Raw genomic sequence first — 27120 nt, 5'->3', positions numbered from 1 at the left:
TTAAACATTTAAGAATTCATGGACGAACCGTAGCTATTCGATTACTTTTAAATATCGTATCGATATCTGTTATGAGAACTTTAACTATCGACAATATTTTTAATGTATCATTAACTATCATCATTATATTATCTTCACAAGACATTTGCATCAATGTTTTAATTGTTTGTGATTATTTAAAAGTATTTTATAATAAAAGCGTAGTATTAATTTTAGATATAAGATTTTGATACTCTAGGAGATAAACTAATATATATATATATATATATATGTATATTAGTATATATATATTAGTATATATATATATATGGCTGTCACTAAAAAATTTTTTATATATGCAATAATTCAAATTTCAATATAAAATTTCAGTAATCAGTTGAATAGTGTGTTCTCTCATTAATAACATCAATTGTTAAAATTAAAAACATTAATGGAAGTCATTCATTATAGTTTCTCGTAGACAATATATTTTATTGATTAATTTTTCAGATAGACGCATTAATTTTATTAATAAATTTGTTATATAATAATATCATTGAATTTCTAAGTAAATAGTCAAATTTTATATTTTAAAAAAGTGAAGTGATCACGTATAAGTGATAATATTAAAATGATGATAATAATGATTATTGTATCATTTAATTATAATTATAGTCTTGGAATAATGATTGTATTATGATACAATTGATTTATGTACAAAAATGCCTTAATTTATATAATTATTTTAGATCATATATACAGCATTGTATTTCACAGATTATATGAACGAATAATACAACATGATTGTGTAATATTATCGTTTTTTTTTCTTTTCTTTGACCGTAAATATGTCACAAATAATAATAATAATAACAACAACAACAACAACAACAACAACAACAACAACAATAATAATCATTCGACAAATTTATTCTACATTTTGTACATCTACTTCAATAAATAATATGAACTCTGATACAGAGCAAGCCTTTCACAGTCTAAAAATTGAGCAAATGACTGTGCATTAGTATTTTCAAAGTAACTATCTGAGGATTGTTTACATAAATACATTCTTTATATTCTTTCGAAAGCATATAATCCTTGTAATATATTCACAATATATTAATATATTGATTTATATGTGAATTATACAAGACAATGTCAAGTGAATTGCCTAACTAATACAACTTTCTTATTTGAATATCAAGATAAGAATTAAAGATTTGCATTTAGAACACACATTTTTGCTATCTTAATTAATTTTAAATGTATTATTTACGGTGTATCTTAATAAATCTTTTTTTTTCTTTCTTTCTTTTCTTTTTTTTTTTTTTTTTTTTTTTATACACTCATAAATACATACATCCATGTCACTCGTTCAAACAAATGAATAATTTAGTAAATTATAAATAGAAAATTTGTAAACAGATCATTTTTTATAAACTAAGCCTAAAAAATTTTGTTATATATTAAAATTAATTAATATTAATCTATCATTTCATACATCGTTAATTATATCCAGAGTTGTGTATTCAAAATAGATTTGGATTAATATTTTTTTAGAATTTGATAAAATAAGAGTAAGCGAAGTTGCATGAAGTTTCTTATTAGAATATCTTTGAATTCACTGAATTCATATTCTACGCAACGTTAGAATAAGCTCAGTTTCTTTTCTTTCTTTCTTTTTTTTTTTTTTCTTCTTTCAGATATATTCTTTACTATCTTGAGTATCTATTATCGCCGATGACGTATAAATGATACGTTAACAGGAGAAGACTAATTTTATTAAATACATATACTGTCTTTTTTTTTTCTACTAAATACGATTGTATCCTCAGATATAGAGTACAATGAGTTCCTCGAGGCTTCCTTCTGTTCACAAGCACTTTCATTATCGACAGAAAAAATCAAATTTGTTTTTGTTTGAAAAAGAAAATCTATCCAAATTCAAGTTAAGATTTCATCATATCTCTTTCATTTAAACAATCCTAATTAATAATAATAATAATAATAATAATAATAATAATAATAATAATAATAATAAAAAAAAAAAAATCTATGGAAGAAATTACCTTCTTCTTTTTTTTAGCACCCAACAATAATTAATTAATTAATTAATTACTTGAATAATTAATTAATAATTCAAACTTGTATATAGTTGCTTATCAAAAATATTCTTCCGGCTGATGAACATTAAGCACTATTTCATGGAATACAATTTTTTTTCTTTTTTTTTGTTTCTTTTTTTTTTTTATCGACTATGCAGAAAATAGGAGAAGAAAAAGAAGAAGAAGAGTAAAACCTTTTCTTATAAAACGCATAATTTGCTTGCAATATAATGAAGATGTAGAATCGTGCAAGCCATAGTAAGCATATTGCCCATCGCAATGGAAACGTGAACACGTCGAAATGCATTATGTATTTTGAGATAATGTGGGCAGTGCTTCAAAGGACCAGGATTATGTCGGCCAATTTCATTACCTACGCCTGCGGCTCGTTCTAAAGCATTTTTCTGAATGATCAATTGCAAAAGTGGTGGTGTAAGATACAGACGTATTAATAGTTCCAAGAAGAAAGCTCCTGACATTCCAATGACCTAAAATTTATTGTCATATTATCAATATATATATATATATATATATATATATATATATATATATATATATGTATTTATATATAATTTATTTAAAATAATATTTCTTAATTATAATATTATTCATATATTATTGTAAATATAAAATAATATTATCATACAATTTAAAATATATTATAATTATAATATAATTTTATACAAACCTGAATAGTTAATTCAGTATCCCATGTATATATCGGATGATGTTTTACGAATATGAGTAATGTGATTAAACTTAAGCATGCATTGATGGTGAAGTAACGTGGGAAGAGTACACGTTGTACCTCACCAAAGGTATGTCGTGGAAGAGCAAAATATAAGGAAAGACCTATAAACAAATAAATAATATATTGGATTGATATATCAATCAATAAAAAATATTAAGCTTAAGAAATATAAATTTTTATATTACCTGAAACAAAAGTCATCCAAACTTGTGCACCAAAATGCATGACAAAAGAAGCGAGATAAATGAAAGATGTAATTCTTGAAGAGTTAGTTACATAGATCTTGTCTCTTGATGGTACTAAGATTGATGTCACAAAGAGAACGGCTGCTAGCATGATAATGTGTGCTGGTTGAGCCGTATAAAAGAGAATTCTAATAACAAAAATATATCATTTTTGTTATTATCAATTATTATTTTCATTATAAAAATATCAATATTTCATAATTATTATATATATATATATTTAAATATCAAATTGTAATATAATCAATTGTAATATAATCAATTGTAAAATAATCAATTTGTAATTTAACTTAAATTTATTATTTCTATCATTCTATATTTGATATTTTCATTTTATTTTATTTTAATTTAACCAATCAATTAATTTATTTATTTACGATGCGTTAAGTAAGAGTTTATTTAATAATAACATAGTTCGAGTACTATTAATTTTAACTTTAGCATACTACGGCAGAACGTGGAGAATATATACATCGAATGTATACATTGAAAGGATAACAAACCACAGCTTGTGCAGATTGTAAAGGCGAGAATATTTAGCATGGCCTGAATAAGTATGTCAACCAAACATCTATCCTTATTAGACGGAGAGACGACTATTTTTAAATATAAAAAAAATAAATGGAAACCGCAAAAACAGATGTATTATTTATATGCATAAATCGTTACAAATTTTTATCCATTAAAAAAAGGAAACATTTCTTTTTTTCATTTTCAAATTCATTTAAATACAAATTTTGCCGCCGCAATCGATATAAAAGAATCGATACAAATCTCGAAGTTTCTTTTTTTTTTCAAATCGATACTCTCTTCTCTTGAAAACTTTTCGTACAGATGTTATGTATTATATATGATATTTATTTTCAAATATTAATTTTTAGACGCCACGAATTTGATTAAAGAATCAATACTAATCTCTCAATATTTTCATTTTATCATATCGTTCACAAACTTTTTACCTAACATGATTAATTTATGATAAAACAGTTAATCTGTTTTATCATCTCGAATGTCTTACCATATATCTATCGCAATAACCACATCTTCCCACGATTGTTATCATATATTAGAAATCGGTATATCGAAAGAGACGACTACGAATAAACGAATCGATATCTCTTCGATTTTACCTGTCGGGAAATAATAATAATCATTCGAATTATTCATCTTCAAAGGTAAAATATTCTTCTCTTCTTTTTTTTTTCTTCTTTCATTTTAAACAATCTTTTTGTCTCTATTGTTTCTTATTTATTTATTAATTTTTTTTTTTTTTTAAATAATTATGAATTCATGATCATAATACTTTTAATTCTTTTACTTTATCACTTTAAAACGAAAAATATATGTATTTTAAAAGAAACGTTCGAAATAACTTTTGTAATAGCAGCTTGAAAAAATGTTATATATATATATATATATATATATATATATATATATATACACATACACAAACTTAATTTTATTTTTGCTTACAAGGCACGTGTAAGAAAGTGATGAAATTATTTTTTTTTCAGCTTGTTACTCTCTTCTAAATGATATTTAACTACGTTTCTGCGAACTTTGCTCAAGTAACAGCCATCGTAATACATAGGTATCTTTTGCTATATATATGTATGTGTGTGTATCATTCAAATAAAAGTGTGTATAAACGTAACGGATCTTATTAGCGGATTTTGCTTGCTTGGAACTAGGCCAATTCATGTCTCTCCAATGATGCGTAAAAATGTTCTATGATTGCGTAATTTATTATCTATCTAACCATTATTATATTCCAACACACACGTATATGTATTTTATGTATTTTTTTTCTTTAAATTATTAATATAGAAATTTTTAAGTGGTTGGAAAATTTCTTTAGAAATTTGTTAACCTCTTAAAAAAAAAAAAAAAAAAAAAAAACCGTGATACAAAAATAAAAGAAAGAAAAGAAAAAGAAATATCTATAAACAATATCCATTGTGTAATCATCGTAAATTTAAAAGTTGTTTATTTGATCTTATTGAAAAATTCTTTTTATCATTAAAATATCGAATCGATTAACCTCGAATTTCATTTCCTGCTTAAATGTCCGATAATTGGGCAAGACTGTCGTGTGACGTAACGATAAGGGAAATAGACTCTACATACATGTGTGTGTGTAACGATAAGGGAAATAGACGCAATATATATATATATATTATCTAACAGATTTATTTTTCGAATATATACATACATATATATATATATGTATATATCTCTATATGAAGCAGATTATTCGGAAAGTGCCTTGAACTATGATTAAAATGTGTGTATGTCCGTATATATATATATATTTTATATGTATCTATATGTATATAATTTTTTTAATATCTGTAAGCTCTGAGAAATATATACGTCAATAATGATTGTATCTTTTTTCTCTTTTGTATGCTTAATTTTTAGTGTAAATAGATAACTCGTAATTATTTATTAAAATTAGACACATAATAGAGTAATAAAAATTTCTCTCTCTCTCTCTCTCTCTCTCTCTCTCTCTCTCTCTCACTCTCACTCTCTCTCTTTCTCTATGTATATATATATGTATAATTTTTTTTATTTAGTTTACTTTAGTGTTATTTGATCGATAATCTAGATTAACCTCATTTAAGGTTAAAATAAATCTGATCAAATACCATTTATATTTAATAAATATTACATAATATATATTATAAATAAACGATAAATATATGTATATATGTACAACTTCCTTCCCCTCCCCATACATACATATATATCGGGAAGATTTGAACGAATGATTTACAATGACGTTAAAATATTTCATCTATTGATTAAATTCTCTTTTTTACTTATCATATCATAAATGTGCTAAGAATATGCAATTTTTTTCCTGATGTGTTAAGAGAGGAGAAGTGATAGAGATGGAGATAGAGAGATATAAAAATCGTCACGAAAGAAATAATAACATTAAAGAAAAAAGTCATGAATCATAATTTACTTTAATGGAATATTTCTCATATCACACATACATACGTACATATATAAATACACACACATATATATATATACGCACACACAGACGATATACGTGATCTTCGATGAAAAACCTGGGTTTCTACAATCGGAATGATTTTAATTCTTTTTCTCTGATAAAAGGAAGAAGAAAAAATATAAAATCTCTTAAAGAGTCGAATCATTATTTGACGAGTTTCAATTTGTTGATCTCGTTTCTCGTTCAACAATACGAATTTGATAAGACACCATTGTGTATATATGTGTATAACCTATAAAGTGTAAGAGAAAAGTGAATGTGAAAAGAGAGAGAGAGAGAAAGGGAGAGAAACAGAGAGACAGAAAAGAGATACAATCCATACCACCTATCTATGTAAATAACCTATAAAGTGTGTAAGAAAACAAAGAGAGAGAAAGAGAGAACGTGCATATACATGTGTGTATATGTGTGTGTGTGTGTGAGAAAGAGAGAGAGAAGAGAGAAAAAGAGAGTGGACCTTGGCTCGAAATTTAAAAATCATTCATCAGATATTCTACGTATTTTACTGAGCTACGTAGGTAGGTCGTAATCATATAATAGAGAATCGCCAATTCCCTTACATCCGTTATTTACGGAACGTGAACGAAGGACAGGAAAGAAAAAAGATAATAACTTTTACATACCAGACAAGCTTAAGGATTTAATTTTAAAAGATTGCAAAGAAAAACTCAATTGAAGAATGTCGATATAATAATCATTTGATATTAATTGAAAATATAATTAGAAAGTATTAATTATGTAGAGAATGTGCATTTATGATTCAGTGATTCTCAGTTCTTTTCCTTCCTTTCTTCCTTCCTTTCTTCATTTCTATTGGTCGTTGCGTATATATATATATATATTTTTTTTTTTTTAATATTTAAATTTTTATTAAAATATTTATATAAATCTTTCTGGATATATGCAATTTCTTTTTATTTATCCTCTTTTTTCTTTATTTAAATATTAATAGAAAATATTAAATTAAGACGAAAATGCGTTCGGATTTAGTGATTCTCAATCCTTTCGAATCGAACATTCTTATTGGTCATTATACATATAAGTTTTAATTTACAAATTTTTATCGAAAAAATAATTATAAATCTTCCTGAATATATCATTTCATTTTCTTCAAATATTAATACAAGATATTATATTATGTAGAAAATATATTTGACGCCTCCTAATCTTTCCGAATCAAATCACAAATCGAGACCTTTTTGTTTATTGGTTAGTACGCATATTACATAAACTTTAATATTCAATTTTTAATCGAAAAAATTGATATAAAAATCTTCCCGAATACAGATAACTTTCCTTTTATTTAAATATTAACACAATGATTAAAAACGAATAAGTAAATAAACAATTCGTTTAGATCAGTGCTTCTCAATCTTGTCGGAAATGAAACGAAATCGAATCTTCTCATTGGTCAGATTACAGAGCAGCAGAGGACATGCACAAGTTACCTTGCATATTTTCTTTCGCTTTAATATTCAAATTTTAATAAGAAAAGAAGTTCTCCAGACATAATCCTCGATTATGCACTTTTATTTCCTTCTCTCTAAATTTTCTCCTTTTCTTTTTTTTGCACTAGATCACCAAGATAAAGTTTCTCACGTTATTGCATCGTATCGATTTGAAAAAAAAAAAAAAGAAAAAGAAAAAAAATTAATGTGGGCTAATGAGAATTGAATATCATTCCCATATACATATATATATATATACTTATATATATATATACATATATATTCGAATATATATATATTATATATCGAGTTATCAAGAGCAACGGGGAAACGTGCAAGACGACACGCAACCCATCGTTTAGATTGCATACACCCATACATATATATACACTTGCAATCTTGATTTAAGCATCGATCAAACGTCTAGCATGTATATATATATATATATATGCATACGCTTTGAATACGTGAGAGAGCTATGTCCATAGACACACATACACATGTACGTTCACGCCTGAACGCGTAGTGATACACTACGTTACAGTGTGAAGAAGAAGAGACATGGAGGACACGAAGAGAGATTGCTTGGAATGAACTAAATGCTTTGCTACTATTTCTATTTCTCGTCTCATATTTATTTCCTCATTCATTAAATTCTAATCATTTCAATAAAAAAAATATCCAATCAAAAATTGTAAATAAAACAAAATCATTGTGACAATAAATGAATGAATCAAATGAAAAAAAAAAAAAAAAGAAAAAAAAAAGAAAAATAATAAAAAAATTAAAAAATAATAAAGAATAAAATACGAATAATTTTATTCTATCGAGAATTGTAAAGAAGAAGAAAAAAAAAAGAAAAAGGGAAAGAAAATAAACAAATAAATAAATAATGACTCATAAGAAAGAATGAGTGTAAAATAAATACTATCGTTATGTATTTCATTCATAAGAGGATTATTAACCTCCGTTCATTCGTATTCCAAGAGTTATGTGAAATGTAAATATACATTCTCGTTTTTTTTTCCTTCTTTTTTCCTTTTTTCCTTCATTTATACAAAAGTTCAAGATACACTTCGGGTCCAATTACTATTACACGAACATACCGATAATATTAATCGAGGTAAGGCAATTAATTATATACATCAATAAATACATTTATGTGAATGGTAAATTGTCGATCATCAATATTATGATTTATTTACCGACTGGTATTTTACTTTTTTGCGCGGGAAAATGTTATTATTCAAAATAGATCGAAAAAAAATTTTTCCACAAATAATAAAATGAGAAAAATTTTTTTCTGCTGCTAATGTAACAGAAAATTTGTTAAGTTTTATAAATACATTTTACAAAGTGGATGTGAATGACAATGATGAATGGCGAACGAAAAAGACGAATAGTCTTTTTTTTTTTTTTTTTTTTTTTTTTTTTTTTTTTTTTTATAGTTAATAATTCTCCTATGAATTTCTATGTCCACAAGAATGCAAGGTGACCTATCCATCAGGCGAGCATTAAACTTACTTTCTAGTAATGATTTCGGCAACGTGAGTCTACTGCCATTTTGTTTTCTTAATTAAAATTAAAAGATTAAAAGTAACATGAGAATAATATCCTTCGTAAAAAGTTAATTAATGATACTTTATAAATATGAAAAAAAAGAAAAAAAAAGAAAAGAAACGATTTCTTTTAATATAACATTGATATCGATCATTATCGTCATCGCAATCATTGTTACTCGGTTACGAAATCATGATAATAATAATAATAATAATAATAATAATAATAATAATAATAATAATAATAATAATAATAATAATAACGTGAAGAACGTGCATATACAATAATACTTACTTAAAAATTTTACTTCTCTGTACAGTCTCGTAATATCTCGACAGGACATTAATAAATACGCTGTATTTGATGGTACTAGCAGTAAGGATATCGTCGGTTATATCAGGTGAAAAAAATTGATCGACTCTACGACGTTCTTGAATAACTTGAAGTTCTCTAGCAATCATCTCATCGTGAATCTTCATATATTTTTCTTTGGCCTTTTTAAGTTTATTATTATTTTGCCGCTGAGTATTATTTTCTTCCTGTCGTATTTCCATCGGATTGAATGTTTCGTTACCGGCCAATGTACGGACGCACATTTTTTTATTTTTTTTTTTTCTTCTTTTTCTTTATTTTTCTTCTTTCGTAAACGACAACGACAACGGCGACGACGACGAAGACGACGACGACGACGACGACGACGACAACAACAACAACAACGAGGACGACGAGGATGAGGAAATTATACGAGGACGTGAAAAATTTCTAACGTATAATTTTTGTATTTAATAACGTTTGATCGATGACAGACACTTCTCGAAAAATATTTCAAAGCACGCATATGTTTGTCTATCGTTCTTTCGTAGAAATACCGATTCTACCGAATAACCTCTCCTCTCGTCCGGGTTTACCGCTGCAGAGTGCGCTGCTCTGCCACTCGCGCTCCACTTTTTATCTCGCCCCACCACCTCGCACAACTCGCGGAACCAATCAGAATCCTCGAACGAATCGAGAGGGATGAGCCGCCGTTCGATGAACCGTCCGTCAACCGTCTTCCCAGTCTACTCTTTCCTTTTCACACGCGAGGGATGACTTAGGTAATTCCCTTGTTCTTTTTTTCTTTTCTTTTCTTTTCTTTTCTTTTCTTTTCTTTTCTTTTCTTTTCTTACATTTTTACTTACAAAATCTTGATTCACCTTGATCGTATCAAAACAAATCCAAGCAACAACGTTATCCCTTTCAAATGCAATATTTATTTGATTGATCGACAAATCGTTTATCTTTTTTTTTTATTTTCTTTTTTCTTTTTTTTTCTCTGTCTCTTTTCATTCCAAAAATGTTGTTATTTATACGTATGCACATGTGTTGTTTTGGCGTTCGCGGTCATTCGCATATTCTCTATACTCCACCACGAATTCAAACGATTTTTCGTATATATTTATAACTATATATATATATATATATATATGTATGTATGTATGTACATATATCCGGCGAACATATTTAGCACGAATAGAAGTTAACGTACCTTTTCGAGTGTCTCTTCTAATTTTATTCTATTTTATTAACCGAGACAACGTGAGACAACACATCGCTACTACTATTACGATTAACCTCATTACATATACGTTAGAGGTTATATATTTTCTTATTTTATAATTGACTCCTTTTAGGGTGCCAGTTTTGGCGGGAATTTTTAACCGACCGGTTTCTCTCCTTCGAAAGATACGATCCTGTTCTGCCAGCGGGGATTTATTAATGCATTCGAAAGAGAGTAAAAAAAGAAAAAAAAAAAAGAAAATAAAGAAAAGGGAAGATATTCCATACACGTTTGTTTCACTCGCGAAGCACGTTCTACGGAATAGGAAAAAAAAAAGAAAAAAGTACAAATGGAATATGTATGGATGTTCCCCTAAAAAAAATGATTGAAGAATCCTCTTATAATTTTTGTAAGTTTCTTTAACGATTGGGATTCCGACCACGTGAATCAATCAAATTGTTAGAAAAAAAAATAATGTTTTTTTTTTTGTTTAAATAAAGTAACCCTCTATAAGAGAAATATTAATAAACACATTTACATTTTATTTTAAATTTCTTTACCGACAGGGTTCTACTACGTGAATCGATCTAATCGCTAAAAAAAAAAAAATTATTGATTTAATTTATATGTACATATAAAATGACAGATACGTACGTACAATGATTTATTGGAAATTTTAATAAATCCACGTGTTAGAAAAATATTCCTTTTTCTTTTCTTTTTTCTTTTTTCTTTTTTCTTCCCCCCAAAGAAAATCATCGTCTCAAACTTATTACGTTTAGATTAATAAGTAGAACAAAAAATTGTGTTGTCATTAAATTTCCGATAGAAAAAAAATTATATGAGAGAAATAATGCTTCATAAAGAAGGAAAAAAGAAATAAAGAAAGACAGATACACAGAGAGAGAGAGAGAGAGAAAGAGATAAAAAAGAGACTTATGTGAAAATACGTAATCCTCTTCTTGGAACAGCATATGCACACAATTGTATGAATATATGAGTACTGCATCATCGGTCTCTATATCAGACCTCTTATGTATATACAAGACCTGTACTCACATAAATGTACGTACATACATATGTACATACATACAACACCATACATTTCAATTTATATATATATATATATATATATATATATATATATAAATAATCAAATACATGTACTGACCAAATATGCCTGTGTATCTCGAGTTAAAAGCGGTCGTTTTACAAGTGTAAAGGCTATCTACGTGATCCTTTACAATGAAAGAAGTTACATTCCTTGACGCTTCGTGGAATGTAGCCGAACATCTATTTCTCTTAATCTTGTTCTTACGAGAGATCAACACACAATTTCTTTCGTAATAATACTAATAGTTAATATCTAACTTGTTTTACAATGATTCACGAAAATATCCAAAATTCTTTATCATACGATTTTTAATTATAATTTAATCATTCAACAATTTCTATGATAATTTTAATTACTGTATTTTTTCTTTTTTTTTTTTTTTCCACAAATCTTTAGTATTATATATATGATGAATATAGAAAAGATTAGAAAAGATATAGGATGTGTGACTAAAGTCAAGTATGCAGGGTACGTAACAAATTTTAAAACATAAATCATAGAAAAAGTTGCATGACAAGTTAAGAAATCGACAAATAGTTATGAATACGTTGTCGACGTTTTCATTTATTCGCGTTTTTTTTATTATTCCTATTATTTTCACGATCTCTTTTACATAATAATTAAGAAAGTTTTTCTTAATTGGCAAACGATTAGAAATAATTGTATCGATTATGATATTATTAACAAAAGAAAAAACAAAATAAAAAAAAAATTAAATATAAATGAAAACTCCGAAGTCGATTTTATAGTTATCAAGAAGTAGCTAATTAATTAAATTCTCTCTTACATTATCGTATCTAATTATTAATTTTCGTTAGAAAATCCTATCTCATTTAATTATTCAATGTTTCTTTGTCGTTTGATAACTCGTTCCTCTAACATCACTCCATATATTATGAATTCAAAATAAACAGCAATGTTGTTGTTCACTTGCGAAAGTATAACTCTGTAACAACCTTCTTGTTGTGCTGATAATAAATTTTCCTTGGAGAGCCTTACACAAAGTAGGTCGAGCAATAAGAAGATTTTAATCGAGAGTAAGATTATTAATTGCCTCCTGGATATATTTTTTGTATCATATCGAGATACACATGACGATATATATATATACATATATATATATATATATATATATATATATATATATATATATATATATATTTATATATATTAATGTTGTCGAAAAAAAATGCATGTCGGAAAATTTATTGCAATGTTTATACAGAACATGCATTCACATACATTTTTTTTTTTAAGCATGAATTCTTATTACATTAGAGCATGAAATCACATACATTGTATTTTTTTTATCTTTTTCCTTTTTTTTTTTTTTTTTTTTTTTTTTTTTTTTCACAACTACATCGTTTTAAATTGTAGCGACGATAATGGAAAAATAACGTATACAAATAAACTATGAATAGTATGATCACCCATCTGCTTAGCTATAAGTGATCTATGAAATATAAAAGTTAATGGTGTAAACTCTTCTTAGCTCTGATCCATCGCGTTAGTTTCATTCACGTTATTGCCAGTACAGTCTTTCTGAATGATTTCAAATAATGGTTGTAATTCTGGTGTCGTCTTGATTTGTGATACGAATTCGCTTAATGATGGATTTTTGTCTGGAAAAAAAAAGAAAAAAAAAAAAAAAAGAAGAAGAAGAAAAGAAATTAAACAATTACATACATATATTGTCTCCATGTTTTGACATCGTACGAGATCACATTTATATATATATATATTTTTTTTATAATTATACATACCTGCATCTGGTATAGTAAGTAACGCAGCAACAGCTCTAAGTGCAGAACGTTTTAATTCATCCTGTTTTTCATACTCTTGCTTAACCGAATTAGCTTTGACCTTCATAGTACAAGTGCTCTTTAATGGTTCAACCAATCGTTCCAACCCTACAAGTAAAAAATAATACAATTTTTATACAATATTATTTCTAAATTATATTATGTAAAAAAACCTTACTCTGTAAAACTGCTGTTGGGCATAACTGTGCTAAACGAGCGGTCATTAAATAAGTTAACATCTTTATATCATAATGATCTCTGAGACCATTTTCAACATGATTTAAGAATTCAAAGACATCTAATCGATCAAGACAAGAGTCTAATAATGTGTACATGCATTCAAATGCTGCTTTCCTTAAATCCAAACCATCATCTACTGTATGTTTGAACGGACCCATTTCTACTTCTCTGATCAGTTCTTTCTGTATATGAAAAAAAAGAGAAAAAAAAATTATAATAAAAATTATAATATATAATCTGTTAATTTTTATTGAAAATATATTTGTTTTTTTTTTTTGTTCTTTGTTATACCTTTATTTTGGTTTCGGTGTAAAGATGTGGCAGCACGGAATCTAATAAATCTCTGATCAACATAGGCTTGTTATGTGCTGCTGAATTGAAAGCAACTAATGCTACCCTTCGAACATTTAAATCAGGATCTTCCAAAGCAACCAAAAAGTTTTCCATACATTGTTTCAACATAGAATCGATTGGTTGAGGCTTTAAAAATACGTACTTAATTATATGGAAATATTTAATAATTCGATAACGATAAAAATGACAAATAACATTTTTACCTGATCTGAAATAGTGAATTTAACAGCTGTGACTGTAGTTGTTCTCATAAGTGCGGAGGGTGATTTTAATGATTCTTGTAAAGTAGGTAATAATCTAGCTGGATCGATTAAAGTGAGCTTTCCAAGACACTCCGCGACGACATTACGAGTTCCTTCTTCTGTACATTCACAATGTCTGTATAAAAGCATCCATATGGATGGTACGAAATTTTGTAAATGCGATACACCAGAAGGACTTGCAGATTGACAAGCAATGATCTGTAGAAAAAAAAAAAAAGAAAAAAAAAAAAAGAAAAAAAAAAGAGAGAAAGAAAATAACTCGTTAACATTCGACGAAGACATTATTTATTATATTTAAATGCAATTAACATACCTCCTTTAAAGAATGTAAAAGAAGATATTGACGTTTCGGTTGTGCCTCTATTTCTTTCAACACAAACGGTAAATATTCTGGAAGATTACCAACCGCTATGTTCCCTAAGGTATAGCTAGCTGCCGATTTGACTTCTTCCGAATGAGACGAGAAAGAGTTCAATATAATGTGTTTCAATGAATTTATTCCACTTAAGTCTCTATAAAGAATATGCAAAAAAAAAAAAAAAAAAAAAAAAAATAGATAACAAACGAGTATTTCTTTTAGAGAGAAAAAAAAAAAAAAGAAAAGAAAAAGAAGAAACATTTCCTTCTTATTTTGACTTACACATGTTTACCAATCTCTCCAATAACCAGCAATGCAAAAATGTGTTGTGCATCGCTCTGTGGATTTTGAACATCCTTTAGAAATTGTTCAACTACAGCTTGTGCTTCCTGTTGACAAGTAATTGTCAAGGCAGCAGCACACTTTGCTAATGAATGATAAGCTTGCTTATGTAGAACTGATTGATTAACCGGTGCAACTAACATCGAAAGCAATTCACGATAACCAAGACCCGGTATATCGGCTTGAACCAATGCTTGGAAAAACTCAAGCATAGAACTTAATGCAACACCTGGTAACAGTCAATTCTTTATAAGAAGATGATTTAATGAATTAAATGTTTATAATGCTTACCTTGAAGAAGTGGTGACTTTACAAGTACTAATATCTCCGGTAGAATATTATCTGATACTCTTGTCAATGAACCCGGATGTAATTTTGCAATTGTAGTTAGTAAATTAAGTGTTAACTGTGCAATATGCAGGTCAGTTTCATTTAACAGAGCAGGTAGTTCTGTTGTGACCTGGAAAAAAAAAGAAAAAAAAAAAAAAAAAAAAAAGCAAAAAGAAGATTAATTTTTATTAAATATAATAAGAGAATATTTTTCTGATATTTAATCATGTAATTTACCGTATCTAATAGATCGAAGTGTAGAGCAGAACTGTAATTGCGTACTAAAGTATCCAAAAGTGGTAAAGAACATAACTTTAAGGCTCTCTGATTTTTTCTTAAGAAAGATCCAAGAATTGGTATTGCTTCTTCCTGAGAAAAGAAAAGAAAAGAAGGGAAAAAAAAAAGAAAGAAAAGAAAGAAAGAAAAAAAAAAGAAAAAAAAAAAAGAAGAAAAAAAAAAAAGAAAATGTACACTTTCAATAACTTATCACAAATTATGTGAAAAGTTATAAAACAAACATACCATAATTGGTTTTAAATCAACTCTTAAAGGTGAAGCAGCTATACAAGTTAATGCCTTAACGGTTGTGAGGCGTGTTATTTCATTATGTAATCTATCCAAAAATATAGGAAGGCATACATGTAATTCATTGGATAATGTATCACCAAAATGTGCAAGAATTTGTCCCATACAAGCGATCGCTCTTTCTTTAACCTCTTGATCTATGTCCGCTGTTCGTAACCTCATTAATGTACAGTGATAAATGTCAGCAGACAAAGGGGTAAAATTGTAATAACATTGTTTACCTGGTAGAAAGAGAAAAATATCATTATGAGAGTTTTACTTGTTCATAAGAATTTTTAATTATCTAAATAATTTTTACTTACCATGAGGCCTAATAACTTGTACAAGCTGTTGTAAAACTAATAGTGCTTCCGCAGTGATTTTATAAAAGGGATCTCCTACTGCTGATATAATAGGAGGAGCCAAAACAGTCATGTGAGCATGGAATGCTTCTGGTTGATGAGTTATCAAAAGTGTATGTACAAAGGCTAATGTATCGATCTTCATGTTAGAAGAAGAATTTTTTTCTCCTAAAGAATACTGTATGCCCGGTATTAATGCAGGTATATGATTCGTTAAAGCACCAGGTAATACAAGAACTAATTCTTTGAGCAAAGAAAAACAATCTTGTCGAGTTTTAATGCTTTTTTCTTTCATCTGACGATGTACAGCTTTGACTATTAAGGGTACTTGTTGTTGCAACAAGGATATAGGACTACCGTCATCGTCTTCCATTGCATCTGGATCAAGTGGCACACCAGTTGCCGGTCTTGTTTGTCTCAACAAAGCAACATAAGCATGGAAAATGTCTGACTTTACATTTTCCTCCCTCTCTATAATCATCAAAGAATATTATTCAAATTTCATTGAAAAGAAAAACTATTTATTGACTTTTAATATATAATTTTTTTTCTTAAAAATGTTTACCTTTGAATCTAGAAATTAATGCTGGAGATACAACTTTATAAAGTTCTGGCAGTAGTTCTCTTCTACTAGATACTACAGCTTCCAAGCATTTTGCAGCTGCTCTACGTACTTTCCAACTCATGTCATCGTCATCTGAGTATTCATCTTCCGCATCATCCTCCCCATCTTCTTCTACTTCCATAACAACTCCTTCTCCGTCAGAGAGATCGTTCATATCGTCATCGTAATTGTAATTTGGATCATATGTAATATATACTAAACAAATTTTTATGATCTAAAAAACGAAAGTAATATGAAATTTTTTAGTATAACGATAAGAAAAAAAAAAAAAATAATTATCACCTTGTCTTAAATACCTGATTAATATGTGGTGTTATTTCTTTAGGGCATCTATATACAAAAGCTTCAAATGCCTGTAAACAATATTCTCTAAGTTCATCATCGTCCTCGTTACTATATCCTACTATCAATGGCATAACTCGTTCTATTTGTTCACCGAACCTATGTCCCGCTTGACGACTATGATGATAAAGGAATTCATAAGAATTATAAAATATCTTTTTTTTTGTATTATATATATAATAAATAAATAGAAGTACGCTATTTACCAAATCGATGCAATACACTGTATATATGTTCTGATAACATTTTTTGCCGTTTGCGTTGAAAGTCCATCTAGTAAATGGTCCAAGAGTTTGTTGTATAAATAATTATTGCTCGACGTTAAGAGATGACTCAAAGCTACTATGGTACGTTTACGAACTGCTTGACGTGGGGAGGAAAGCTGTGGTAGTAATGCAGTTAAGATAGTCGAATGAAATGTCACTAATAAAGCTCCAAATCGGGAAAGCAAATCGGCAACAATATCAAGAGCCTCCAGTTGAACGGACACGTCCTCTTGCTGAAGTAAAACTTGGAGTATAGTATAAATAATGGTTTTTTTTTCTCTTTTTTTTCTTCCTTTTTCAAGGAAAATAAATAAATAAATAAATAAATATGAAATAATACATACCTTCTCAATAGCACTACTTAATCTTCCTGTAATGCGCTTACATACATTAGCAACGAGTGCACTGGATCCTAAAGGAAGTTCGGAAATAACAGTCTTCAAACCAATACTGGAAATATCCCTTAGCTGTTCTTTATCGGATACCATATTACTACATAAAGCATCCACAATAATTTCTACTTGGTATTCCTTTACTTTATTGACTAGTGGACCTAAACTAAAATTTTTAATACTTCCGTAATCTCATGATTCGTACAAATATTATATCTTCTCAAAATAAAAAATAAAAAAAGAAAAAAAAAATGATTAATAAAATAATATACCATTTCACAGCAAGATTCTGTACTTCTCCATTTTTGTCTTCTAATAATTTAAGTAACATCTTTACGACCTTACGTTCGGAATCATCATCCAATTTGATACTATCCTTTTGTAATTCGCTCATCAGATCATTCGTTGCCATAAATCTAAAATCTTTATCACTGGACGTCATCTGAGAAAAAAAAATATTTATGAAGTAAGATAATAGAAAAGAAATGACAATAATACATTAAAATAAAAATCACAAAATTCTTATAAATCAAATAATATACATGAATATTTGTATAAAAGAAAAGCAATCTAATCTGATTTAAATCAATAGGATTCCTTTAGAAAGTGGTAAAAAAAGTGAGGTTAACTTCCGAACGAAGTCAACAATAAACATAATTTTTCAACAACAATTTACAAATAAATCAAATTTTTTGTTAGATTTTATTAAAATAAATGTACGTTTACCTTTTCCAATAAATTTGCTATTTGATAAGATACGCTGGCCATGATTGCAAAATTGTCTTCACAGCCGGTTGAATTGTCGTTGTGATTTCTTTTAAAATGAAACGAAAAGGAAAGAAAATGATGTATATATATATATATGTATATATCTACATATATATGTATATATATGTATATATATATATATATATATATATATATATATATTACGTTTTCGTCGACGCGATAATAAATTTTTTTTACTTTACTTTTTTTTTTTCTTTCTTTGTTTATCCGAGATATTACATCCACTTTTGGTGAGATTAATTTTGTATCAAACTACAAGAACAGTAACATCGTCTCAAGTGATGCGAATTAACTCTGTGAATACGACAATAAAATTTTTCTTATATATTTCACTCTTGTGTTCCGAAACTTATTTCAAATGTATATTAACAATCTATACGAGTTTACACGTTGAGAATTGAAATTGAATTGAATGATGTTGCTTTTAATTTTTGGTCACTTATGCACATTTATGACGTGCATTATATCTACGTGAAAACTGCATTCCCCCAGCTTACGAGTATCATTATTGGTAAAATACTGGGGGAAAAATGTTCCTCCCCACCACCATATATTGTATAGGTAATTTGTCTATGAATAAAACTTCCAAGATAGAAAATACACTAGTATTATTTGTCAAGATTCTAGATTTTCATCTTCATAAAAATAATAATCGATTATGTAAAAAAAAAATGTTAACGTGGATAATAAAAGTAATATAAAATAAAATAAAATGAATAAAATGTTAACACAGTGCTTTAAAAATTATTCATAATATAATACAAATATTAATAATTAAACATATAAATTCAAAGCTTATACATATTTAGATTATTACTGAATTAAAATTAAAATATACTTATCATAAAATTAAATTGTTAAGTCATTTTCTTTTGTTTTTTGATCACTTAAATCCTTATCAATTTTTTGTCTAAGACTAAAAATATTGTAAGTTTTAATTAAATCTGAAATATCTTTGAATTAAATGTAATAAAATTTTTTCTATATTATTTAATAACAATAATGAATTCTTTAATTTTGATCAGTATCAATCTCAATGGAGGTATCATTTGTATTATTTTCCTCATTTTCATTACTCTGCCAAAATAATTATTTATATTAAAAATATCTGTGTGTTATATATATATATATATACTTATTTATTTTATATTTACTTTTGATGAGACATCACGTTCCTTAGTAACATTTTGATTCATAAAATTTGTGATTGGTTTTTGCCACTCTGGAGTTTCTCTTGGATGATAAGGATTTCCACCAGAATAACTTTTTCCTAAAAATAAAATGATATTATAATAGAAGTAATATCTTTCAAAGGAAACTTGACAAATATTTATTACCTTTGCCATTTCCTGATGTTTTTTTTGCGCCTGTTGTACTTGCAACTTTGTGTGGTGCTTTAGCACCAACAGCTAAAATATAAAGTAAACAAATAAAATCATATGATCATATTAACATAATTTTTTGATTAATTAAAGTATATTACTTCATAAAGTTAAATGCTTTGTAATGTAAGTGAACTAAAAAAAAAAAAAAGAAAAAAAGAAAAAAAGAAACAGAAAGTAAATGATTATTATTCATAATTATTTATTACCAAAAAGAAATCTTTACCTTTTGTAGGTACTCGATCTGCTTTGGTTCGGACCATACTTAAAATAATATATTTAAATTTGATAAATCCTTGTTTTGAAAGGTCTTTGTTTAAATTGAAAGAGGCTTTGCGTATGCTGTAAAATCACACAGTACAATGTTTGAAAATGTACAAATATAATGGTACCAACTTTAAAGGTAAAATTATAAATGTAAAAAATTCTATAACGTATTTGAGAAAGTTACATTTTTGAAAATTTCAAATAACAGAACATTTGTCTATAATGACAACATAATTCCCGCGCAATTGACAACTGACATGGCGCCATTCTTATATCCACACGATCATTGGCTGATTATAACATATATATATGTACACACATATATATATATAGGTTATACCGGTATAAAGAGTAAAACGTTGTCACGTTTAAGAGTATGTTTATTAGATGTAAAAGTGTTTATTAAAGATAAGTTGAATTAGTGAATTTAGAAAATGTCAGAACGTAATAGAAAAAATTATCCAGGATTATTGATAGGACGAATGTTCATAGCTATTACATTGAACATCACACTACAAATCTTCCTTTTGTGCTTATTGATATTAATTACAAATATTAACACAAATGTTAAATTATGGCTACAGAATACTTGGGAGACTATAATTTCCTTAAAATTACGAATACATTTTTTTGTATTCGTAGCATTTCTACAAGGAATTATTTATTGCAATAATTATTTACATCGTCAGCCGTACTTAAAGAATAGATTCTTAAAAATTCAACATATTTTCACCGGACAAAATTTATTAAGAGGATTGCTCTGTATCTTGATGGGATGTAATTTAGTATGGTTACATTTGTCATTGAAGAAAGGTAATCATAATTTATTGATTGATAATTGTGATACACTTTACGGATCATGCCTAATAGAAGAACATTATTTTCTATTACTTGGCGGAATGTGGACTGGATTTTATTTCTTTCTAACTACGAGTTTATCCAATCAACGATATTTTCAATTTTCTATAATACCAATGACAAAATTTTCCAAATTTAGAAAAGGTATTTATTCCATGCTATCCACGATAACGTCCATTTCATTGTGGCCTGTTATCTATTTTATAATTGGATATTATTTATTGGGATCCTATATGCGTGACTTTATACTGTCCATTACGTCCGCACAAATAGAAACAAAGCCATTAGATAATTTTCCACAATTGTTAAATGTATCCTTAACAATGTATTTGTGGCTATATCAATCGACCTTGATATTTACAAGTAATACTACGATTTTATTATTAGAAGTATTTCTAACAGAATGGATACCTTTAGAAATTCAACCAAATAATAATATATTTGATAGTCACATTTCAACGATAACATTGGCTGATGTTTTATCCATGGATAATATACCTATGATACAACATTTGGGATATTTAGATCTTGTTACTTTGGCCGAAAAGCAAGAAACAAGAAGAAGAATATTATTTACATTGAGTCAACCTGGTGGTCATCCTTATAATTGGAATTGTATTATTGAAAAGTCCCTGAACTTCATAAACAAATTTTCCGATGAGCTTAATGCAATTACTTTAAAAGCGAAGGAACAACAATTTGCATCTTCTACCTCTACGATTACAACTTCAATTTCATCGAATTTGTCTGCATTTAAAAGTGAATATACGTATAATATGCGTAAATTGGTAACAGACACAATACCATCTGCAAATGAAAGCTGTGTCTCTAAATCTCCTGAAATTAAATCTTTAACGTATAAATATATAAAAACCAAATGGGACTTGATGATCTCTTATTTTCTTTCAAAACCACTTATTTATTATGTTTTTGGCGAACAAGATGAGCTCAAGATTGAATACGCTTTATTTAATGCGCAAGCTGTAATATGGGCAGCAGAAGCTATATCATCTTTGGCAATTGTATCTTTGAAGGAAGACTCTTATGGAATTGTACAAAAAGATCTACCGGATATATTTCATGCACTGTTAGCATTAAAGCTTACTTTAGATAAATTGTATAAGTCTAATATATTAATGAAAAAATCTCAGAATAGCGATAGATGTATCAAACAGATGTTTAATTCATTAAGAAGTGCAAGTAAACGTAGTTTGTACAGAATTACAACGGGTTTTGAAAATTACATTAATGATTTGAAACTTGAATCTACAATGATAGAACATTTACAACCTTTTCTTAATTACAAAGAATAATATATATATAATATTTCTATGATCTTTTTATTTTATAGAACTGTAATAAAAATAACAAATACTATGGTATATTTGTATTTACATTGCGCGTTACATTTTTGATGATTATATACATTTAACAAAGGACTTTTTTTTTGTTTATTTTTTTCGAACAATTTTACAAAGGAAAAAAAAAAAAAAAAAAAATAAATACAAATTTCTTAAATTTTATTTATATTACATTTTTTTAATAGTCTGTACAACACTAAGATTATAGAATAATTTTTCTCTAAGTATAAACCAGTTTTTCGATTGTAAATCTTCTATTTTTTCTAAGTTATCTCTCAATTCCTCAATTTCAGATATTGTTTGACCATGCCATTTTAAAAATACTGCTAGATATGCTTGCGTCAATTCGAAATCAATTTTACGTTCCATCATATAACACAAGACTTTCATAAATTGAAGTAACAATAATTTTGTACTATTTTCTTCCGAGGAAAGAGATTGAATTTCGAAGTCAACGGAACTTGGGCTCATAGATTTTAATTTATTTATAACATCTAAAAAATTTTCATTTGATGCAGTAGAATATAATAATTTGGCAAATATTGTTAAATTTTGAAAATCTTTATGAGATCGTAATTTTTCAGCGTCCATAGGATCTTTTAAATCTGAAAAATCAAATTTAATATCTAACGAGGGAATAGTTGGTAAAAAGAAGGGTGCCTTTTCTGGAGCTTTAGGTGGCTCCTTAGGTTTGTTTCTTTTCTTAACTATATCTATGTTAAGCAAATTTAACCATCTGGATTGTGCCAAAGCGGATATCGTAATTAGATTTTCATTAAGCTGTTCCGGAGAAATATATTCTGATTCATCTTCAATAACGTCATCGTCATCTTGTCGATTAACTTCCACTATAGAACTAGGAAAATTAATTATAGGTATTACATCCTCTTCCCTTATAGCTTTTAAGGATACATGAGAATAAATCGTACGATTTGACCACAAATATATTCCCAAATTACACATATGAGATGTGACAAGAAATTCTCCAGTAGGAGAAAAATGTAAAGATATACACGCATCTGGAACCTAAATGTATTATACAATTATAAAATATATTTATGTATAAATGAAATATATTTAATCAAAATAATCGGGCCTACGACCGATAATAATATTATAGAAACTTACTTGAAATACATCTATTAAATGTGAAGATAAAATATCCCAAGTCCTTATTGTACAATCCATAGAAGATGTGATTAACCATCTTGCATCTGGACTGAATGATGCATCTGTCAATTGTCCTTTATGTCCGTGAAAATGTCTCATTACTTTTTTAGTATCTAAATCAATTAAAATCACTGAGAAATCTTCCAATGCAACGGCCATGAAAGTACTTTCATTGTGATACCGTAACCATTCTATCGATTCAGGTAGCGTTATTATAGTCCTTGGTCCTGTATCTTTAATTTTACATATAACATTTAATTTTGAAATAAAAATGATATAATAAATGGAACAACAATAAACCGATAAAAAATAATTCTATTATGATTTATTTACCATTTTTAGATTTAAAGTTCCAAAATTTTATAAAGCAATCCCTTCCAGCTGTAATAACGGTTTGATTCAAAGCGTCTACTATTACACCTTTTACTGAACCTTTATGCGCTTCACTTTCATTGCCATAACTGGCTCTATGAATACCTGATTGTACATTAAATCGATCTACATGACCAGTATTATATCCAATAACAACGAAATTACCACATTTTGTAAGGCACAAACAAGTTGCTACAGCATTACGATTATTTTTAAATCTTTCTGGTAATAATTTATGATTATCCATCTTTAATAAATCATAAGACCATGTAGTAACTGTGCCTAAACCAGCATGAGAAGCTACTATATTGCTCCATTCCTTTTCCCTAGTTTTTTCAAAAGACAGATTTATTATTGGAGGCATTATCAATGGATCTTCTATCGATCTACCTTTCTTCTTAGTAGCTTTTCTATTAAAAGAAGCTCTTCCTAAACTTTTATTAAATGTTTCGGTAATAGTAGAGAATATTCTAAGCGATGAATCACCTCCTGCAGTTAATATATTATCGCTATTGTTGCCATAAAAACGAACGATCGTAGGTGGTAATGAATGTCCCTCTCTTATTTTCAATAATCTTCCAGCACCATCGGCCAAGTCAAAAATCCATAATTTTAAGGAATTATCAGGCGAGGATGAAACCATTAATGGTTCATTCGGTAGATATTTTAAACCTGTTACAGAATCAAAATGAGCTTTGTTCAATTGGCTTTCAACTTTTCTTTGCTCGAGATTCCAAAATACAATATGTCCATTTAAACTTCCAGTAGCCATAATTGGATGATCATCGGTACGAAATGTTATAGATATTACAGCACCCCAATCTTGAATCAATTCAAAGATCGTTTCGTCATATTTAAGATTATGTAACATAATCCTTCCATCGGATAGACCTACAGCTACAACATCTATCGCAGGTGCTTGCTCTAATGCGGTAATAGTATTATTCCATCCTTTGAAAGTATAAATCATCTTTGTTGTTTTTAAATTCCACAATTGTAAATATCCTTGTTGGCTACCAAACAAAACTTTGTTCATATAGGTAATCGGATGTATCAATGTAGTTATTTGAAATATTTCATTAGAAAAGTTCAATTCTAATATTAATTCTTCTGTTTTTATATCCCAAACTTTAACATTACTATTCTCATCGACGGAAATTAAATGTGGTCCAAAAGGTAATATAATATGTATAGAATATTCGTGACCTTTGTAAACATGTTTTAATTCCGTACCTCTTCTCCATGCATATATAATATTTTTTGCGGCGGTATAAATGTGATATGTGTCTGCAGATAAACAAGTTATATCGTCAGGATGAGTTCCGGATACACTGAGAAGAGTAAAATGTGCACATCCATAAGTATGAAATTCTTTTCCAACGCAAGTAACCAAAAGATTTTCTTTTCTTCTTTGAATATATCTAGTTACCACGGGTATATGATTACTAACGTAACCAAGTGCACGATTTCGTACAAATATTTTACTTAGTACCATTTTTCTAACCTCAATGTTTATACCGATCGAGATACATCAATAAACACGAGCTCGTTTTAAATGATGCCTCGTGGGGATGGCAGCCATCTTTGTATACGATAGACACTAGCGCCACTCTGCGATTCTTTTACGAAACATATCGAACGAAACTATGACGTCACATAATCTTAATCGACACACTTCGAAATAGACTGACGATAATAATCGATTATAATGATTTTTATTTTGCATCATATTAGTCAGGAGACAAATTTTGTCTCATTATTTTTTTTTTCTTTTCCTCTTCATTGTTACAACTCTACTCCTAAAAAACATTTTAACGAAACTTTATATGGCCTAAATTCAAGCGACATATTTATTTCTATTTAGAAAATATATTAAGGAAGCTGGAAAATCTTGGAATATCATGCATTAATGTTATCATAAGAAAAGTATTTTTGTAAAAATTGACTCTTATTATAAACATATTAATTCAATAATTAAATATCCTTAGATTCAATCGCGAACTATACATTCCTTATATGTAATACAAGTATTAATGTTTTAAATATCCAATATGTATCAATATATGATGTTTATTCACAAAATATGTTAACGAGCTTGAAGTCGAGAAACAAGATTTAATACAAATTCATCTAATTCGATTTAAAATGATATTTCGCAAAAATTATTATAATCAATAATTGCGCTCCGCCGTGACTTTGATATGAAATTTTTTTTCTTTATGTATTTTTTTTTTTTTTTTTTTTTTTTTTTTTTTTTTTTTTGATCGACCATATACAAAACGTAAAATACGTTTTGCTTTTTGAAAGGTAATTGTAAATATATATATATATCCTCAATGATTCAATTGCAATTGAAATTAAAAGCGTGCGAAAATGTGTTTTACAACAAGCGCTTGAAATATACTTAACTGTATAAACAAGTTGCACTTGTGTAAACAATTATTTCATTGTTATAATTACAAAGAACAATTATATTCAATATTATATTTATTCTACTATTTAGGAATATCTAAATATTTATCTTCGTTATTTATAATCGTATGAAAAAACTTTGTAGGAAAAATATATACTATTCTAAAGGGGATACATGTAACGATAGAAAAAAAAAAAAAAAAAAAAATGTTCTCAAGATCACTTCTTTTCTCGTTTCTTCCTTCCCTCTTCCCTTTTTTTCTTTTCTACGAAATTTTAAAAGATCGTCCAATCTTATGTTAGTTTCGTTTTTTTTTCTTTTTTTTTTTCTTTCTTTCTTTTTTCGAATAGAACTATATATATATATATATTTTTTTTTCTTTTCTCTCTATATTTTAATAGAGAATAAAATGACAAATTCAACCGCTTACAATAACGTTATTTGTTCCGTTCTCTCTGATCTCAAGATATACTCAATGAATATTTTCTAATATCCTTA

At 27.6% G+C, this 27120-nt stretch overlaps 5 protein-coding genes and 1 long non-coding RNA gene across 8 annotated transcripts; 2 read left to right on the top strand and 4 right to left on the bottom strand.

Moving 5' to 3' along the window:
* Positions 1-1657: 1657 nt before the first annotated feature.
* LOC118444200 (transmembrane protein 205) lies at positions 1658-10086 on the bottom strand. Its single transcript, XM_035872236.2, has 4 exons — positions 9414-10086; positions 3024-3211; positions 2776-2939; positions 1658-2575 (listed from the first exon to the last, which is right to left on the bottom strand). Exons 1-4 carry the CDS (start codon positions 9713-9715, stop codon positions 2288-2290), a joined length of 942 nt encoding a protein of 313 aa, XP_035728129.1. The 5' UTR covers positions 9716-10086; the 3' UTR covers positions 1658-2287.
* On the top strand, positions 10052-11341 carry LOC118444201 (uncharacterized). Its single transcript, XR_004838904.2, has 3 exons — positions 10052-10213; positions 10790-11065; positions 11223-11341. It is a non-coding gene; the product is annotated as an uncharacterized LOC118444201 (long non-coding RNA).
* Positions 11342-13116: 1775 nt separating this feature from the next.
* Positions 13117-19288, bottom strand: Cand1 (Cullin-associated and neddylation-dissociated 1). 3 transcript variants are annotated; one of them, XM_085660935.1, is made up of 18 exons: positions 18982-19287; positions 18737-18824; positions 18283-18452; positions 17963-18176; positions 17559-17851; positions 17307-17469; positions 16951-17224; positions 16347-16856; positions 15982-16265; positions 15697-15828; positions 15421-15589; positions 15070-15358; positions 14743-14941; positions 14370-14627; positions 14104-14307; positions 13751-13994; positions 13534-13680; positions 13117-13392 (listed from the first exon to the last, which is right to left on the bottom strand). In XM_085660935.1, the coding sequence occupies exons 2-18, from the start codon at positions 18776-18778 to the stop codon at positions 13259-13261; spliced, it is 3726 nt and encodes a 1241-aa protein (XP_085517061.1). In that variant the 5' UTR covers positions 18779-18824; positions 18982-19287; the 3' UTR covers positions 13117-13258. The 3 variants fall into 3 exon arrangements, with proteins under 3 accessions (XP_085517061.1, XP_085517058.1, XP_085517062.1); XM_085660936.1 differs by having other exon boundaries at positions 13118-13392; positions 14104-14292; positions 18982-19286; XM_085660932.1 differs by having other exon boundaries at positions 13117-13680; positions 14104-14292; positions 18983-19288.
* A 482-nt stretch (positions 19289-19770) lies between these two features.
* LOC118444198 (PCNA-associated factor) lies at positions 19771-20550 on the bottom strand. The gene is made up of 4 exons (XM_035872235.2): positions 20408-20550; positions 20137-20208; positions 19954-20069; positions 19771-19876 (listed from the first exon to the last, which is right to left on the bottom strand). Exons 1-4 carry the CDS (start codon positions 20442-20444, stop codon positions 19811-19813), a joined length of 291 nt encoding a protein of 96 aa, XP_035728128.1. The 5' UTR covers positions 20445-20550; the 3' UTR covers positions 19771-19810.
* Positions 20551-20763: 213 nt separating this feature from the next.
* Positions 20764-22740, top strand: Ndc1 (Nuclear division cycle 1). Its single transcript, XM_035872234.2, has one exon. It carries the CDS (start codon positions 20883-20885, stop codon positions 22617-22619), a length of 1737 nt encoding a protein of 578 aa, XP_035728127.1. The 5' UTR covers positions 20764-20882; the 3' UTR covers positions 22620-22740.
* Positions 22675-25926, bottom strand: LOC118444196 (WD repeat-containing protein 36). The gene is made up of 3 exons (XM_035872233.2): positions 24171-25926; positions 23796-24070; positions 22675-23693 (listed from the first exon to the last, which is right to left on the bottom strand). Exons 1-3 carry the CDS (start codon positions 25702-25704, stop codon positions 22836-22838), a joined length of 2667 nt encoding a protein of 888 aa, XP_035728126.2. The 5' UTR covers positions 25705-25926; the 3' UTR covers positions 22675-22835.
* Positions 25927-27120: the final 1194 nt, after the last annotated feature.

Source organism: Vespa mandarinia, chromosome 13, assembly GCF_050613455.1.
Source record: "Vespa mandarinia isolate Hongniang chromosome 13, ASM5061345v1, whole genome shotgun sequence".
NCBI classification, from domain to species: domain Eukaryota; kingdom Metazoa; phylum Arthropoda; class Insecta; order Hymenoptera; family Vespidae; genus Vespa; species Vespa mandarinia.
This window is presented reverse-complemented; position numbering and strand designations above follow the sequence as displayed.

What these genes read in the sequence shown, in the direction of transcription:
- Cand1 (XM_085660932.1), bottom strand. Translation starts at nt 18,778, where the DNA reads ATGGCCAGCGTATCTTATCAAATAGCAAATTTATTGGAAAAG. An exon ending in AAAGTCACCACTTCTTCAAG is followed by an intron (nt 15,359 to 15,420) that starts GTAAGCATTATA and finishes GACTGTTACCAG; the next exon opens with GTGTTGCATTAAGTTCTATG. An exon ending in ACACCGAAACCAAAATAAAG is followed by an intron (nt 13,995 to 14,103) that starts GTATAACAAAGA and finishes TTTCATATACAG; the next exon opens with AAAGAACTGATCAGAGAAGT.
- LOC118444198 (XM_035872235.2), bottom strand. Translation starts at nt 20,444, where the DNA reads ATGGTCCGAACCAAAGCAGATCGAGTACCTACAAAAG. An exon ending in AGATCGAGTACCTACAAAAG is followed by an intron (nt 20,209 to 20,407) that starts GTAAAGATTTCT and finishes TTTATATTTTAG; the next exon opens with CTGTTGGTGCTAAAGCACCA. An exon ending in AACATCAGGAAATGGCAAAG is followed by an intron (nt 20,070 to 20,136) that starts GTAATAAATATT and finishes TTTTATTTTTAG; the next exon opens with GAAAAAGTTATTCTGGTGGA.
- LOC118444200 (XM_035872236.2), bottom strand. Translation starts at nt 9,715, where the DNA reads ATGTGCGTCCGTACATTGGCCGGTAACGAAACATTCAATCCGATGGAA. An exon ending in CAGAGAAGTAAAATTTTTAA is followed by an intron (nt 3,212 to 9,413) that starts GTAAGTATTATT and finishes TTTTGTTATTAG; the next exon opens with AATTCTCTTTTATACGGCTC. An exon ending in ATACTGAATTAACTATTCAG is followed by an intron (nt 2,576 to 2,775) that starts GTTTGTATAAAA and finishes AATAAATTTTAG; the next exon opens with GTCATTGGAATGTCAGGAGC.
- Ndc1 (XM_035872234.2), top strand. Translation starts at nt 20,883, where the DNA reads ATGTCAGAACGTAATAGAAAAAATTATCCAGGATTATTGATAGGACGA.
- LOC118444196 (XM_035872233.2), bottom strand. Translation starts at nt 25,704, where the DNA reads ATGGTACTAAGTAAAATATTTGTACGAAATCGTGCACTTGGTTACGTT. An exon ending in GAACTTTAAATCTAAAAATG is followed by an intron (nt 24,071 to 24,170) that starts GTAAATAAATCA and finishes GTAAAATTAAAG; the next exon opens with ATACAGGACCAAGGACTATA. An exon ending in ATTTAATAGATGTATTTCAA is followed by an intron (nt 23,694 to 23,795) that starts GTAAGTTTCTAT and finishes TAATACATTTAG; the next exon opens with GTTCCAGATGCGTGTATATC.